Source organism: Camelus bactrianus, chromosome 24 (genome assembly GCF_048773025.1).
Source record: "Camelus bactrianus isolate YW-2024 breed Bactrian camel chromosome 24, ASM4877302v1, whole genome shotgun sequence".
Taxonomy (NCBI): Eukaryota; Metazoa; Chordata; class Mammalia; order Artiodactyla; family Camelidae; genus Camelus; species Camelus bactrianus.
In genome coordinates, this window is record NC_133562.1 from 3,490,241 (window position 1) to 3,506,324 (window position 16,084).

The window sequence follows — 16,084 nt, forward strand, 5'->3', positions numbered from 1 at the left end:
GCAACTGATCACTGTAGCCTAGATATATAGATTCATAGAGCCACACGGATTGGCTAGATGGGCAGAACACAGTCCAAGTGCTAACATCACGGTGAGTTGACATCATTTTATCAACTTGGTTTTAATAATCCAAGTACTCTTCAGAACGTCTGTGCAGTGTGGGCCTCACCTTTAGGATTCTGACAAAACAGCCTGTATATACACGTGAATGTTGCACAAATCCAGGTCACTAACTGCATAAAACACTCGACACCCCGAGGAGCACAGCCTTGAGAGACTTCCCGGCTGTGCTCGGCCAGTGGCCCTGGCCATGCTCCAAAGGAGAGGCGTTTCAGGGGGCTGAGACTTGAGAGATCATTGTCTGTCGTGCTCCTGGGGACCTACAGACAGTAAATGTGACCTCTGGTCTCATGTTTATCCCCCTGCAGCTTCTAGCCAAGAAAAAGGAGCTCTGGATTCTTCGATCCCCAAGTGACCTCACTTTGGGTAAAAGGCTGTAGGTTTACAAAAGCTCTGGTTTCCATCGTTTTAGTTCCAGTCACCAAATAAACTTGGTTCCAAGTGCTCTGGTTAATATAAACTTACAATCTTGAAGGTTAATAGAAGGAATCTTATCAGGAAGCTATGTACGGGAAATAACTGCTCTGTAAATGTTTGCTGAATGAGTAAGTGGATTAGCCCTGCATTAATCCCACGAATGATCACCAAATATCCTGTGTGTCAGGTGAAGATTCCAAGGTGCTTTGGATAAGCTCCTTGTCTAGAAGGAATTAAATCCCACACAAGAGTTTTCAACATAAAATAATCTTCTAAAACTCCAAGACTGACTTTTCCACATTAAAATACCTTACCAAGTAAGTTTCATCGCCATCTGATTTTCACTTTATGAGACACACAGCACCACGTATTGTGCAGAGGAACCTGCATATGACGGTGAGGACCCAGAGCAAGCAGCACTTGGGGACTCCAGCGTGCCGCCAGTGCGTCTCCCTACGTGATTTTTAGGGACTTACAGACCCTTCTCTTTTCCTCCTGCAGATCAAAGTTGCGGTGTCTGCAGACAGAGACTGTATCCGGGCCTACCAGCCTCAGATTTCTTCCACCAACTATAACATTTTAACACTAAACGTGAAGACAGGCGAGCCCGACAACCTCCTCTTCTACCTGGGGAGCAGCAGCGGCGTGAGTGTGACGCGCAGGGGCGATGCCGAGTCTCCTAGGGTTGGGGGTGTATTTTCTGAATTGGTACTTTTTAGGTTAAAAAAAAAAAAAGGACTTTGTGAAATCACTAATTCTTCTAAGGGAACTAATCTTTTGCTAAACTGGTAATATTAGATTACAAGTAAACAAACTACAAAACAGTGCCTGCTAGGAGGAAAGCGACGTTTATGGAAGGCGCCCCCTTCTGCCATCTTAACTGTGAACTGTGAGAGCGGAACTTTCCATAATGTCTTCTGTGACCCCTGAAGTCACGGAGTTTCGCTTTGGGTCCGTGAAGTTCATCTTGGTGGCTGTTGCCAGGCGTGGAGGCGCGCACCCTGAGGGGCATATCACAGCTGTCCAGCTTCCCCCAGCCTGCCTTCCCTCACGACCCGGGTAGAGGCTGGTGACCCCCGCAGAGCTCTGAACTTCATGGGAGGCCTCATGCAAGGCCATGCTGGTCAAGGGCGGCAGGGCACTGATGGCCGACGGTGGCCACCATTTCAGTACTCTGGGTCACCCTCCAGCTCCAGGGAGGGGAGCATTTAAAGACAAAGGAAGATCGTTTTTGGGGGTTTTGCTTTTTTTTTTTTTTTTTTTAATAGAGAAAATGTTGTAAGAACTTATTCTTTAAAGTGTTTTGGTAGTCCTGCAAACAGTCTGGCACGTGAACTCATCCCAACTCGTACCCCACACCCCAGTCTGATTTCCTGGCAGTGGAGATGCGGCGAGGGAAAGTGGCCTTCCTCTGGGATTTGGGCTCCGGGTCAACACGCTTGGAATTTCCAGACTTCCCAATTGATGACAGCAAATGGCACAGCATCTATGTGACCAGGTAGCAGAGAACGTTTTCTCTGGGCATCTCTCTCTCTCTCAAACTGCATCTTATACGTAATTACACGTTTGTAACATCATAAAACTGTGTTTGAATTTCTGGGAAGTCAGATTATTGTGAAGGAATACCTGGTTTAGATTAACTACAGAAATAAGCTTTTTTTTTTTCATTATTAACAAAAGAATAAACTTTGTTACCAAAACCAAAAATTAGAAGAAAGTTAAAAGTTTGTTATGTTTTGAATGTTAGGTCTAAGTCTAAGGCAGCCAGCCCAGGTCAGGGTTTTCTCCCGGTGGAGGGGAGTCCAGGGCCGCACAGCACAGGTGCCACGTGTCAGCCGTGGTACAAGTAGGAGAGGTCGGGAGGTGTGGGTACCGGTGCGAGGTGCATTTTCTCCCAATTCAGGCACAAGGCAGAATTCTTCCTTTCAGAGCTCCTCTCCAGAGGCAGCTACTACTGAGCAGCTTTAGGTATATCTTTCTTTTCACTTTTCTGTAATATTACAGTTCCTCGTTGATGTGTTGGGAATTTCTGATTTTTACTTGGTTATTTTTAAAAATGGGGCAGTAGTAAGGGCAGTAGACTGTTCCAAGTACATTTAGTCCATTATCTGTAACTATTTTAAGCAAGGAGGTAACATGATGGAATTTATGTTTTAGAAAGAATATTCCATGAGATTTTGGACTGTACACTACGGGTTGGATGGGCAAGACTGGAAGCAGGGAGACCAGCTGGGGACGAGGGGAGAAGCAGATGGAGGCTGCATGTGAAACAGACGTGTGTGTACATGGACTGACTTGCAATTCTGAAAGTGCTTTTTTTTTTTGCAATTCTTTGTGACCCTTAGATTTGGAAACATTGGTTCATTGAGTGTAAAGGAAATGAGTGCATCTCAGAAGCCACCACCAAAAACAAGTAAATCCCCTGGAACAGCTAATGTTCTGGATATAAACAATTCAACACTAATGTTTGTTGGAGGGCTTGGAGGACAGATCAAGGTAACCTGAACTTTCATCCAAACAGGACTCATCGCTGATCTCACCAATATATAAAACGAGTATGTTTAAATTTTTGAAGATACTCTAGGCAGCTCAAGATTTTCCTGTTTCTGTTATTTTGCTTAATCACAGTTCATCTGCAGAGTTACGCTGGTTTTTAAAGGCTCATGCTTGATAGTATAAATGGAAAAGAAGCCAATGGTTCATTTTCCTATTTGGGTTTTTTTCCCCAATAATAAGAGAGGAAATTCAGTATTCCACATCAATTTCTGAAAACTTCCTTTATCTCTGTTCTCTAGTGGAAGACATACATTTTATTAGACCAGGTATCCTCTCACCCAGTAACGCTGAGTCCCCTGGGCTTGGCTCAGTGCTCTGAAATGAGACAGGGTCTCAGGTCCTGCCAGGCCCTCAGCGCTGCCCGCGTCCCCTGGGTGTCTGCTTGCTCACTTGTCACAGGGCCTTCTCTCCAGTCACCTTAGTGACTGAGACACCTCTGAGGTCTTGTCCTGCTGTCATCATTGCGTGATTCCAGTTCTCAACTGAAAGGAAGTCCAGTGATTACAAACTGGCTATTTTTCTGGATGTTGTTTTCTCAAAATTTTGGATCCATTAGATTTGGGCTCCCAAGGAGGAGTTCTGTGCACTTAAAGAACGTATTCCTCTTCACCAAATCTATGTGCACTGTGTTTCTGTTTACCTTAGAAGTCTCCTGCTGTGAAGGTTACTCACTTTAAAGGCTGCATGGGAGACGCTCTCTTGAATGGACAGTCGATTGGCCTGTGGAACTACATTGAGAGGGAGGGGAAGTGCCACGGCTGCTTTGGAAGGTAACGTGCCCCGCGAGGAGCGCAGGAGTCTAGGCTATTGTGTTAGTCTCTGAGAACCGTGCAAGGAACTTACGGGCACGTGGAGGACGGATAGTCTGTGATGTCGGGCATCTTACTGCCAAGGATACCACGGAGCCCACTTACCAACAGAAACATGCATATCACTTTTAACCCTTAAAAAGAAGTACTCTTTTTGCTGTGTCTTGTACTGTGTGTTTTAATCATGGATCATAAAACTGACAAGCATCAGATACCTTTTCAAACTTCTGTCTCGAAGAGCCACAACTAAGCCTAGGGTAAGTCACCATGTATCTTTGTGTTGAAAACACCTCCGAGGATGAGGGGTTTTGTCTGTGCTGTCAGTTTTTATAGGTAAGTACTTTCTTATTCCCAAGTTCTATCATTCTAGAAACAAAATGCAAAATAGAAGGCGTTTAATAATGTAATCTCAGCAAACACAGTGCCCCCTTGATTACTTTCTAATAAAATAACCGCACCCCTGTGCATACAAGACCTGGTCTCTAGCACTTTGGTATTTAAGACAATAGGCCACCTCTGCCGTCAGAGCAACGTGCCACCTGCTGTGATGGCTCCCGCCTGGTGGGCCGCTCTGGCCAGACACATACCTGTAATTAACAGTGAGCTGGGACAAGGTCAGTTAAAAGCAATTCTCACTCCATTTAGAAACTCGTTCATTTTCACCAAACAGTCAAGTCTGTTTTCTCATACGGCCCACAGCTTGGGATTTTGTAGTTTAAACCTTTTATTTGCCACTCTCCTTCCTTAGCTTGCTTTAAAAGTCATGAACAGAAGCTTGGTTATTGGAGCCTTAGGACCAAAAAGAATACTAGGTTTGCAGTCTTAAGTTTCTCAGGCTCCTGGCCCAGGTCTCCCACCAAATCTCTTGGTGACAACTTTGAATTGTAAGTCACTACACCTCACAAAGGCTTATTTTTTCTTCCAGAAAAGGAAAACAGTAATCATGCTTGTCTTACACACACCCCACAACTATAATGATGAACATGTAACATGAGGTATATGAAAATACTTGCTAAATTTGAAACACTGCACCAGTGTTCACCTCTGATCTCTCTGCAGTGATAGTCCACTGCTTTTAAGGAAGATGTCTCAGGATTATTGTCTTGACAGTAATTATGTAAACTAAGGTTTTATAATTGGCAAATATAATCAATCAGAAGTGATACTTCCACGTGGAGTATCCACGGCTCTGGAACTTGGGGAGAGGGAGCATGTGCATTGAGGCTTTCTGCTTGGTCACTTTTGCTAGCATGGAAGGAAGTCTTCCCCGCAGTTAAGTAACTAACATGAAAAATGCTGCAACCCCTGGACTGACCCCAGACCGTCAGTCTTGTAGAAAGTTGTAACAGATACTGAGTATTTCTCATATGGAAAATGTCCCCCTACTTCAGCAGTTATGACATCCCCGATTTTCATCAGTCGTTTTCAGGGTTATTCTAAGATCACTGACCTCAAATTGCAGTAGTGAGTGAACTCAGTGATTGCTGGCTCTTATCTTTTTTTTTTTAAATTTATATATATATATATTTTTTTTTTTTAATTGAAGTATAGTCAGTTTACAATGTGTCAATTTCTGGTGTGCAGCACAATGCTTCAGTCATACATGAACATACATATATTCGTTTTCATATTCTTTTTCACCATAAGTTACTACAAGATACTGAATATAGTCCTCTGTGCTGTACAGTATGAACTTGTTATCTGTTTTATATATATTAGTATCTGCAAATCTCAAACTCCCAATTTATCCCTCCCCACCCCCCCTCCCCCTTGGGTGACTGTAAGTTTGTTTTCTATGTCTGTGAGTCTGTTTATTTTATAGATAAGTTTGTCTTTTTTTTTTTTTTAGATTCCATATATAAGTGATATCACATGGCATTTTTCTTTCTCTTTCTGGCTCACTTAGAATGATGACCTCCAGGTCCATCCATGTTGCTGCAAATGGCATTATCTTTTCTTTTTTATGGCTGAATAGTATTCCACTGTATAAATAAGCCACAGTTTCTTTATCCAGTCATCTGTCGATGGACATTTAGGTTGTTTCCATTTCTTGGCTAATGTAAATAGTGCTGCTGTGAATACTGGGGTGTTATGTATCTTTTTGAATTAAGGTTCCCTCTGGATACATGCCCAGGGCTGGCTTTTCTCTTTTGTTGGAACAAAAAAGTCAGTTTTCTGTGTAGACACAGGATTTGTTCTCCTTGAGAACTGCCCTCCAACCAGATGTCTACCCATTTCAGATGTTTGACTGAAAGATGAAGGTTGCCATGGAGAGGAGGGGTTAATCCTGGAAGTAGCTTTTTTTGGTAGAGGGTTGCATGGAGCCAAATGGGTACTTTAGTACAAATTATCCCCATTCTCGTGGTGAGAGCTTAGATCAGAGCCGTCTAGAGTCATGGGAATGAGAGCTGGGAGGGACGGCATCTGCCAGGCCTGCCGACTGCAGGGCTCCCCCTGTAACTGCTGGGCACTAGAGGGGAGCCATCCGCGAGGTGCTGTGGTGGACCCTGCTGTCATTCGTCCTGACCTCTTACTCAGGCAGGGGCCTGGAGCTGCCTTCCTGTGGCCCAGCTGGACAAAGGTATCTGGGCTGACTGGAGAAGCAAGCACGTGGGCCTCATGTTATAGAAAGGGAGCCTGATCCGCAAGGGGACAAGCCCCAGTAATATGTCGCTGACCCTGGGGATGTGAGCCTTCTCAGGAGAACTGCCTTCAGTCGTTGCGTTATTTGCATTCATCCCCCTCGGTGGCCATCTCACTAGGGCAGGCCCTGCTGAAGTAGGGAAGCAAACATCCCACGTTCCTGAGAACAGAAAACTCATGAGCTCGGGGGGGGAGGGGCATGTACAGTGGGACAAAACAGATTTCTGGAATTCTGTTTGAAACCTGGCTTCATCATTTTCTTGGTTGTGTTCTTGGACAAGAAATTTAATCTTTGAGGCTCAGGTTTTAGTAGGATAATGAGACCCTACTGAGGACCTCTGAGTGCAGCAGAATAATCCACGCAAAAACGGAGTGCACATTTGCTGTGCCCCAGGCACTGTTTAAAGAACTTTACATGTATTAAATCAAGTACAGACTTTCCAGAGAGGTTCTATCTCTGTCCTTATCTTATAGATGAAGGGAATGAAGCACAGAGAGGTTAGGTAACTTTTCCGAGGTCACACAGCTAGTAAGTTGGAGAGATGGGATTTGAACCCCAGCAGTCTCGTTCTAGAGTCTGAGTCCTCAGCCACGTGAAACTGGTCAGCCAAGAGAGAGAGCAATGGGGGCAAGCTTCTAGCAGGCCAAGGATTTAAGAATTAAATAATGGAGAATTAGGCCCTAGTTTGTGTATGCAGAGTGCATTTAAGTTATACTTCCTTATAAGAGATCTCAAGACAGAAATTTTTAGAAAAAGCAGGCCTAGAGGAAGCTATAAATTTGAAACCTCAGGTTTTACAAAGCACTGCTATATTTTGTTTTGTTTTGTTAGTGGAAAAAATTTCATTTTTGGGTTATTCTGTCTCTGCTTAGAGATTTGGCACAGAGTCTGGTTATTACATGTTCAACTGGGAAAAGTACAAATGCATAATACCCCCCTAAAATCCAAGTTTCATTTTCAAGGCCTATGGTATTCCAGAAAAGTACTTTTTAAACATAATGTTCCAGATGAAGTTACTTTGTACTTGAAGAGAAAATCAAGTCAGCCTTTTGAGGTGTGGGGAAAACTGGAAAACACTTACCTGAGAAGTGCTGGGGTCCACAGTACATACCTGTGTTGTAAGCTCATCTTACAGACTGTTTGTTAATTATCTTTTTGTAAAATGATCCTCCTGCTGCATTGGTATATATTTGTTTTCCATCATTCGTCCAGCTTAGCTGATGTATTAGTTAAAACCAGCAGAAGGTGATAAATACCAATATAAAAATTATTCTGAAAGCACTGGAAGTAAGAAAGGACAATAAAGAAGCTAGCTATTAAGGAACCTCAAAGTCACGTTAAAGGAAATTTGAACAAACAAAACCTGGCTGCTAAGTGGAAGCATTCATAGTAGTGATCCGTCTTTTGAGGAAATGTCTTTCTAATGAAGTTTACACTGGCTACGTTACCTTTCTTTTCCTTGTAAAGCAACTGGGTGCTTGCCTTGCGCAATCTCACAGGGAGCGTGTTTTCAGACATTATGACTTAACACTTGTTATCAAATGATGGAAATGGCCGCTCCACCACGGCTGCTGTGAGGGAGAACTCGGTAAATACACCATGTGTTCTCCTTAACTGCCTTCCTGAGAATGGCCTGTATTTCCCCTGCTCTGCTTGCAGCCCCCAGAATGAAGACGCGTCCTTCCACTTTGATGGGAGCGGGTACTCTGTCGTGGAGAAGATGCTCCGGGCTACTGTGACTCAGATAATTATGCTTTTCAGCACCTTTTCACCGAATGGGCTGCTTCTCTACCTGGCTTCAGATGGCACCGTAAGAATCTCTGCGGGGCACTGGGCCCTGCGGTGTACGTACAGTTGGGTTACTGTGGGGATATTTATGCTTAGTGAATTTATGCGCATATCCTAACATAATACATACAAACGTATGCCACACTATTTCCCCATGTTAAATTATTTATTATATTAATACAAATTCATTGAAGACCTCTGGAAAATACAGAAGAACTTCAAGTAGAAAACAGCCTTCCTGTTATTATAGGTATCAATTAAACATTTGTTATTAAGTTTTGAGCTAAAGTAAGATGTTTTGTTTTACTTACTCTAACCATGTGGCCTTATCTGAATCCTATCCCTGGAAGTTCACGTTCTTATTCTTATGTGCTGGTGCTTTTTCTCAGTCTTCGAGTTTTATTTCTACGACTGGCCCATTTCTCAGTCTAAATGAAAAAGATACAGAGATCCCACTTGTCTTACTGCACTGTAGATTTTGTTAACTGTGAGTTTATCTCATGTATGTCTAAGTACTATTCCAGCAAGCCTCTGTGGACACATGTAACTTCAGAGCATAGGCCTCTGACTGCTGGGCCAGATCACGTTCTCTCAGTCTGACTGTAGGAGGTTTCCGCTATCCCTGACTTGAAGAGAAAGGGAATCTTGTGATAACAATGGACAACTATTTTCTCTTCTTTACAGAAAGACTTTTTATCCCTCGAGCTGATTCAAGGCAGAGTTAGAGTTACCGTTGACCTGGGTTCGGGGCCTCTCGCTCTTATTACAGACAGACGCTATAATAATGGAACCTGGTACAAAATTGCCTTCCAGCGAAACAGAAAGCAAGGTAAGTGCACAGACGGATGCACAGAATGTCCATTGCCCTCATAGGAACAGAAATCTTTTCCAGAGTCAGCAGTCTTTTTTTACTTTAGCTTGCTGGGTATTCTTGAATGATATTCTAATCAGAAGCCACTCTTTTCTTTGGAATACCAAGGACCAGAATTCACATCTTGCTGGAGGAATGTTGTAATTCTGTGTGTCTGTGGTTTCCAAGGGCATTACTTAACCTTAAATGCTACAGTGGAATCAGGGATCAAATTGAGTCTATTTTCTTTCACACACACCCTGCTACCATTTAGCACGTGTATTCTGGATTTACTGACTTTTGTACAGAGATTTTCATTTGTCCTTTAACAGTTAAGAGCACTCCCTGGTCAAATTTGCAGACTGTAAAAGATTATGTCTTTGTAACTGAGCTCTGTTAGCAGAAGTCTGTGTTTTCTACTGCAGAAAGTGATTTTCACTTTCTTAACTATTCCTTCCATCTCCTCTAGGACTCCTAGCAGTTACTGACGCACAGAACCTTGGCTATAAAGAAACCAAGCAAGGGGAGACTCCAGGAGCATCTTCTGACCTCAATCGTCTCGATAAGGATCCAATTTACGTGGGTGGATTACCTAGGTCAAGAGTTGTGAGGTAGGATACCACACTGCGGGCTTTCCATGCCCCTAATTACAAACCGTCGTAGTTTCCATAACAAGGTCCCACAAACCAGGCAGTTTAAACATCAGAAATGTGTTCTCTCACAGCTCTGGAGGCTACAGTTCCAAAGTCAGTGTCCACTAAGCTGCTTCCTTCAGAGGGCTGTGAGAAAGAATCTGTCCCATGCTTGTCTCCAAGCTTCTGGCAGCTGCAGGCGCTGCTCAGCTTGTAGATGGCGGTGTGTCCGTGTGGACACACCGTCCTCCCTCCGTCTGTGTGTCTGTCTGTGTCCCAGTTTCCCCTTTCTGTAAGGACACAAGTCACACTGCATCAGGACCCACCCTGACGACCTCATCTTAACTTGGTAACAACTGCAGAGACCCTACCTCCAAACAAGGTCACACTCCCTGGTACTGGGGAGGGACTTCAGCGCGTTGTGGGAGGACACAGTTTAACCCACAACATTCTGTTCTGAGTAACATGCCATATAACTGGGCCGTAAAGAAAGCCTTTTGCAGTAAAATTTATGATTTTCTATTTATTGCCCTTAGAACATCTAAAAATTGCTACTGTGCACTGTGTGGAGACCCCACTTTCCATCACACATCATTCTCCTGTCCAGACATTCCAGAGTAGTATCATCTCTTTGGCAGAAAAAAAAAAAAAACAAAACTGGTGCTTTGTACAGACTTACCTGGATTCCCTCTTCATGTGACTGGAATGACTGATTTGTATGTGAAAGCTGAGAGACCAGCACCAGCAAGCTGGAGGAAAGACAGAGGAGAGATGCATGTTCACGTTCAGCTTTGGGACTTTAATAATTTACAAAGACTTTCTGTGGTTGATTGTCCTCAGTTTTGTAATTCTGGATTGGGGACAAATTAAGCTCTAGGTTTCTTTCACACCATTAAAAAAAAAGAAAAAAGCACACATGGCCAGCAGTCAAGGCCACGTAGCCTCCGGGGGGGGGGGGGGGGGGGAGGTCACCAAGCGTCCAGACTGAGTCACTCAGCCCAGTGGTTTTCAAATGCAGGTTTGTAGCAATACCTCACCTTCAAGCTGAGTTCATAAACAGAAGTGCAGCCACTCCAGTAACTAGAGGTTGAGTAGTCCAGAACCCACTTCCTGATGTACCCCCTGCTCTGCCAGGAATTCTGGGAGTTCTGAGGAGTGTGGTTTATAACCAGTCACCACCTCGGTCTTGGAAAGGAGCTCACCTGAACTTCAGGAGAGCTGCCCAGGTCTCAACCCTCCGCCAAGGCAGAGCCAGGACTGGAAGCCTGCCTCCTAGTCCCCGATTCCAGATGTCATTCCCTGACATGGCGGCATCGGGGACACGCCTGGAGTTACAGGCTGTGTCTCGCCTGTCTGTGCCTCACCGCAGTGGCATGCGGTGCAGAGCCTGGGGAAAAGGACAGACTCCCTCGTCTAGGAAGACCTCTCAGATGACAGACTTTCATGATAGAAGGGTCTTGGGCATCAAGGCCAGACTCCTCACTTACAGTGGAAAAAACTGAGATTCAGAAAGGTTGAAATTTGCCCTAAATCATGTAGTTTCTTAATGGTCCACAGCTCATTGCTGAACACAGAAAAAAGAGATGCGCCTCTAGCAGGAAACCATATTCCTGCAAAGTTCTCCTGTCACTAGCTGATGCTTCAGGGTGTAACCAGATGTTCAGTGATCTCCATAATTCAAAAATGGGAGCCTGACCACATTACAGCCTCACCTCAGCCAGCAGTGTGGCATATTCTGTTGAGAAAAATATTATATTGACTTAGAATCAAAGAAACAGGGTTGTGGATACTCGCAGACTTCACTAAATGCAGTTCGTTCCTTCAGGACGAAGTGGTGTGGACAAGATGACTCCTCTTGTCATGTGATCCTAGGAAATAACCCTGCCCACACTAGTCCTCATGGGAAGTGAATGTCTGCTTTATGTGGAAACTAGATTATATAATTGATGTGCTATAATTTTCTTATGGCAGTGCACTGTCTTTCTCATAATTGGCCTGTGTTTTAGTGAGTATATTTCAATTGTAATGACTATAATAGTTGCCCTTAAAATATTAAAGACACTTTTATCTCGGTAGCCATCTAGGTGGTCAGGCTCACTAAATTTGGTAAGGAGAGCACTTGTTCGACCTGAAGTTCTCAGCATAGAGAACTCCTTCTTAGAGGCCTAGACACTTCTGCAGTGACACATGGAAAGAGATCTTCCTTATTTATAGGTCTGTTTTTATTTCTTCTTTCAAAACTGGAACAAAATCCAAATGTTGTTGCTGTTCTCATGTCCTTCTGTATAGGAAAGGTGTCACCAGCAAAAGCTATGTGGGCTGTATCAAAAACCTGGAAATATCCAGATCGACCTTTGATTTACTCAGAAATTCCTATGGAGTGAGAAAAGGCTGTACACTGGAGGTGGGAAGTGTTTTATTAATACTGGGATGAGTTTCTACAAATGCTCACTGATTAACCAACATAATAAGGTAACAGGTTCCAAAATAGGGTGGGGGGTGAACAGACAAGAGACGGCGGGGAAACGACCGCAGCCTCCGGTGTGGGAGACCATTTTACTTACTTGCTTTCTCGTTTCCTTTGTGACCAGCCTGTCCGAAGCGTTAGCTTCTTGAAAGGCGGCTACATGGAATTGCCACCCAAGTCTTTGTCACCAGAGTCGGAACTGTTGGCAACATTCGCCACCAAGAACAGCAGCGGCATCATCCTGGCTGCCCTGGGCCAGCATGGGGAGAAGCAGGGCCGTCGGCAGGCCCCTGGGGTAAGTGGCTCAAAGGCTCGGGAACCAGGAGCTCAGGAAGGAAATGGCTTCAGGAAACGCTGGATGGAAGATGACCTAGTTGTAGCATTTACTCTAGCTGTGTGCCTCATTGTTTATGGGTGTGCATTTTTAATAATTACTGCTGAGTGTCCTTCCCTTATGAATCATCTTTGTCCATCTTTCTTGTCCAGCTACTAAGAACACTTGCTGTCTGCTTCTAATTCTAACAGCATAGTGATACTGACCCTTTTCTCTGCTCAAACGTTATATATTACATTACTGTAAGATGTACAGATGGCTACATACAGTGGTCTTAATGAAGTACAAGCCACGCAGCTGCAATTCAGAGCACTACTCTCTGCTGTGCAAGATGCTTTACAGACACTGCCGTGTGGTGTCACAGCCACACTTCAGGGTGAAGGTGCCTTCCTCCATTCTGCTGAGGGAGAAAGGGCTTCAGGGAGCCTGGTGAACCTGCTGCACAAGGCCATGCAGCTGCTATTGCAGAGCCTGGCCTGGAACACCAACCTGCAGACTCTATAGAGGTCTACCAACGGCAGCTTGGTTTACTGGCTCCACCAGTATTTTTTTCAAGTTGAGATAAAACAGGTTACTCTCATGTTGTGTAAATTTTAAGTGAAATTTTCAGTGGCATTTAGTGCTTTCCAATGTTGTGAGGCCGCCTTCTCTACTTAGTTCCAAAACATTTCCTTCACCCACAGTGAAAGCCTCTGCCCGTTAAGCAGTCACTTCCCCCACCGCCACTTTCCCCAACCCCTGCGACCACCAGTCTTCTTTCTCTATCTAGGAGTGACTTTACCGATTCTGTGTATCTCATATAAACGGACTCATACATGTGATCTTTTGTGTCTTTCACATAGCATGTTTTCAAGGCCCATCCACACCGTAGCATGCATAGTCTGTCCTTTTTCATGGCCGAATGATACTGCACAGTATACACAGCGTAAGTTGTGGACATTTGGGGTTGTTTCTACGTTCTGACTGTCATGCATAATGTTGCTGTGAACATCTGCATACGAGGATCTGTTGGAGCACCTGTTTTCAGTTCTTTTGGGTATTATACCTCGGTGTGGAATTGCTGGGTCATATGGGAATTCTCCATTTAAATTCTTGAGGAACCATCAACTGTTTTCCTCTGTCAATCTTAAGAGGACCTCCAGTAAATCAGCATCTGCTACTAAGTCAGCAAAAAGGAACAGTGTAATCCAGTGCTGGCAAGGCTGTGTGAAACACTCCCATTTCAATTCTGCCGGTGGACCTCTCTCAGGATAGCAAAAAGTATTAGGAGCTTTAAACATTTTCAAACCTTCAACTCTTTAATCCCATGTTTAGAAATCTTAGAAACAATTTCACAGGCAAAAGAAATAAAATGTTCACTATGTGTGGTAATAAAAATTAGAAACGACCTAAATTTTTAACAATGAAGGACTAGATCCCACAATGAGATCCTACCTCACACCAGGGAGCATGACTGCCATCAAAAAGACGAGAAATAACAAGTGCTCATGAGGATAAGGAAAGAGGACCCCTGTGTTCTGTGGGTAGGATGTAAATTGGTGCAGCCACTATGGAAAACAGTATGGAGGTTTCTCAAAAAATTAAAAACAGAACTATATGATCCAACAGCTCCACTTCTGGGTGTATATTTGAAAGAAATGAAATCACTATCTTGAGGAGATACCTGCACCCTTCTGTTTATTGCAACATTATTTACAGTGGTCAAGACATGGAAACAAACTGAATGTCTATCAATAGACAAATGAATAAAGAAGATATACAGTGGAATATTATTCAGCCATAAAGGAGAAGGCATTCCTACCATTTGCAACAACATGTATGAACCTTGAAGGTATTATTATGTTAAGTGAAACAAGTCAAACAGAGAAAGACAAATACTGTATGATCTCATTTATATGTGGAATCTTAAAAAAATCAAACTCATAGAAACAGAACAGACTGGTGGTTGCCAGAGCAGGGGCGGGGAGATGGGAGGGAAGTGGGTGAAGGGGATCAAAAGGTACAAATTTCCAGTTGTGAGATAAGTTCTGGGGGTGTAATGTATAGCCTGATGACTATAGTAACAATACCATATTGTATTTTTGAAAGATGCTGAGAGTAAGAGAATCTTAGAAGTTCTCATCACAAGGAAAAAAATCTTGCCTAACTATGTGAGGTGATGGATGTTTGCTAAACTTATTGTGGTGATCATTTTGCAGTATTTATAAATGTACAATGGTTATGTTGTATACCCAAAACTAATACAATGTTATATGTCAATTACATCTGAACAAAACTGGGGGAAAAGAGAAATAGATCAGTGACTTACAGTGTGACTAGTTGTTAGTACAGAATGCAGCAATATATAGTAAGTATGAAGACTGTCTAGGAATGGAAACCTTTGATATGGGTAGTGACAGTAGCAATAATGCAGAATGTAAACTCTATATAAAGCAGATTAGAAAGTAACATACAAAGGTTAAAACAGTCATATTAGGTGGTGATATTCTTAAGAAATTGCTTCCTTGGTGCTAATATTCCCACATGAACTTCATAAGATGATACTACTTTAAATCACACAGTAATGTCTTTTCTATGGGAATTCTCTGTGCAGTCTTCCCAGCCCTTCCTTTCCATCATGCTAATTGAAGGCCACATTGAAATGCATGTTAATCCTGGGGACGGAACCAGCCTGAGAAGAGCTCTCCTGCATGCCCCCACGGGCACGTTCGGTGACGGCCAAGAGCATTCCATCTCCTTGATAAGGAGAGGGAGGTATGAAGGCGCCCCAGTAGGAGGCTTGTTTGGTGCTCTCTGCAGTGAGATGACTGGCATAATTAGTATGATGTCATTAGCATTCGGTTTTTGTAGTTCCAAGACAATTCTAGAAGCTTGGTAGACACCTCCTTGGAAATCTGCTTTGCAATATTTGCAGAATTTTCATAAATGAACAATCTTAACCCTGCCATTTTCTGGGCCCAGCATAAATTTTATTTTTGTTGGAATAATTCCGTGTCAAATAGTATTATAATATTAGTAAATAGTGTATATATATATATACTATGCTATATACTATATATACACACTATATATAAATATGTGTACTATTTACTAATACTATATATAGTAATATACATATAGTGATGGATGTTTATATTTTACATATATATATATAAAATAACGAATGGTGAAACAGTAAATAGCATAGTTAACAGTAAAGTGTAAACAGTGAAATAGTAAATAGTATTATCTCAACATTCCTATATATTTCCTTCTAAACCTACAGACCAACTGTTTTAAAAAGCACACATGGGTATTTTGTCAGGTAAAGAAGTAAAAGATACTCTCCAAAAAGCAGTTGAACTCAATAATACTTAATCACATTCCATTCACTTTTGGAGAATGTTCAGCCTAAGTTTTAATTTTCATGAATCACCTTTTTATTCACACACACGTTAAATGTCATGTTAAATTTTATCTTCAGGAAC

General features: G+C 42.9%; 1 protein-coding gene across 5 annotated transcripts in view; it reads left to right on the forward strand.

The window, feature by feature from the left end:
* The window catches only part of LAMA1 (laminin subunit alpha 1), a 125,661-nt gene that overhangs the window by 95,297 nt on the left and 14,280 nt on the right, over positions 1 to 16,084 (forward strand). For all 5 annotated transcript variants that reach the window (XM_074352457.1, XM_074352456.1, XM_074352452.1 and 2 more), the window contains 10 exons: positions 1,039 to 1,182; positions 1,902 to 2,035; positions 2,883 to 3,033; positions 3,739 to 3,863; positions 8,206 to 8,356; positions 9,019 to 9,163; positions 9,654 to 9,795; positions 12,106 to 12,220; positions 12,408 to 12,578; positions 15,211 to 15,371. In XM_074352457.1, coding sequence (XP_074208558.1) covers positions 1,039 to 1,182; positions 1,902 to 2,035; positions 2,883 to 3,033; positions 3,739 to 3,863; positions 8,206 to 8,356; positions 9,019 to 9,163; positions 9,654 to 9,795; positions 12,106 to 12,220; positions 12,408 to 12,578; positions 15,211 to 15,371 — 1,439 coding nt within the window. The remainder of the gene's footprint in view (positions 1 to 1,038; positions 1,183 to 1,901; positions 2,036 to 2,882; positions 3,034 to 3,738; positions 3,864 to 8,205; positions 8,357 to 9,018; positions 9,164 to 9,653; positions 9,796 to 12,105; positions 12,221 to 12,407; positions 12,579 to 15,210; positions 15,372 to 16,084) is intronic.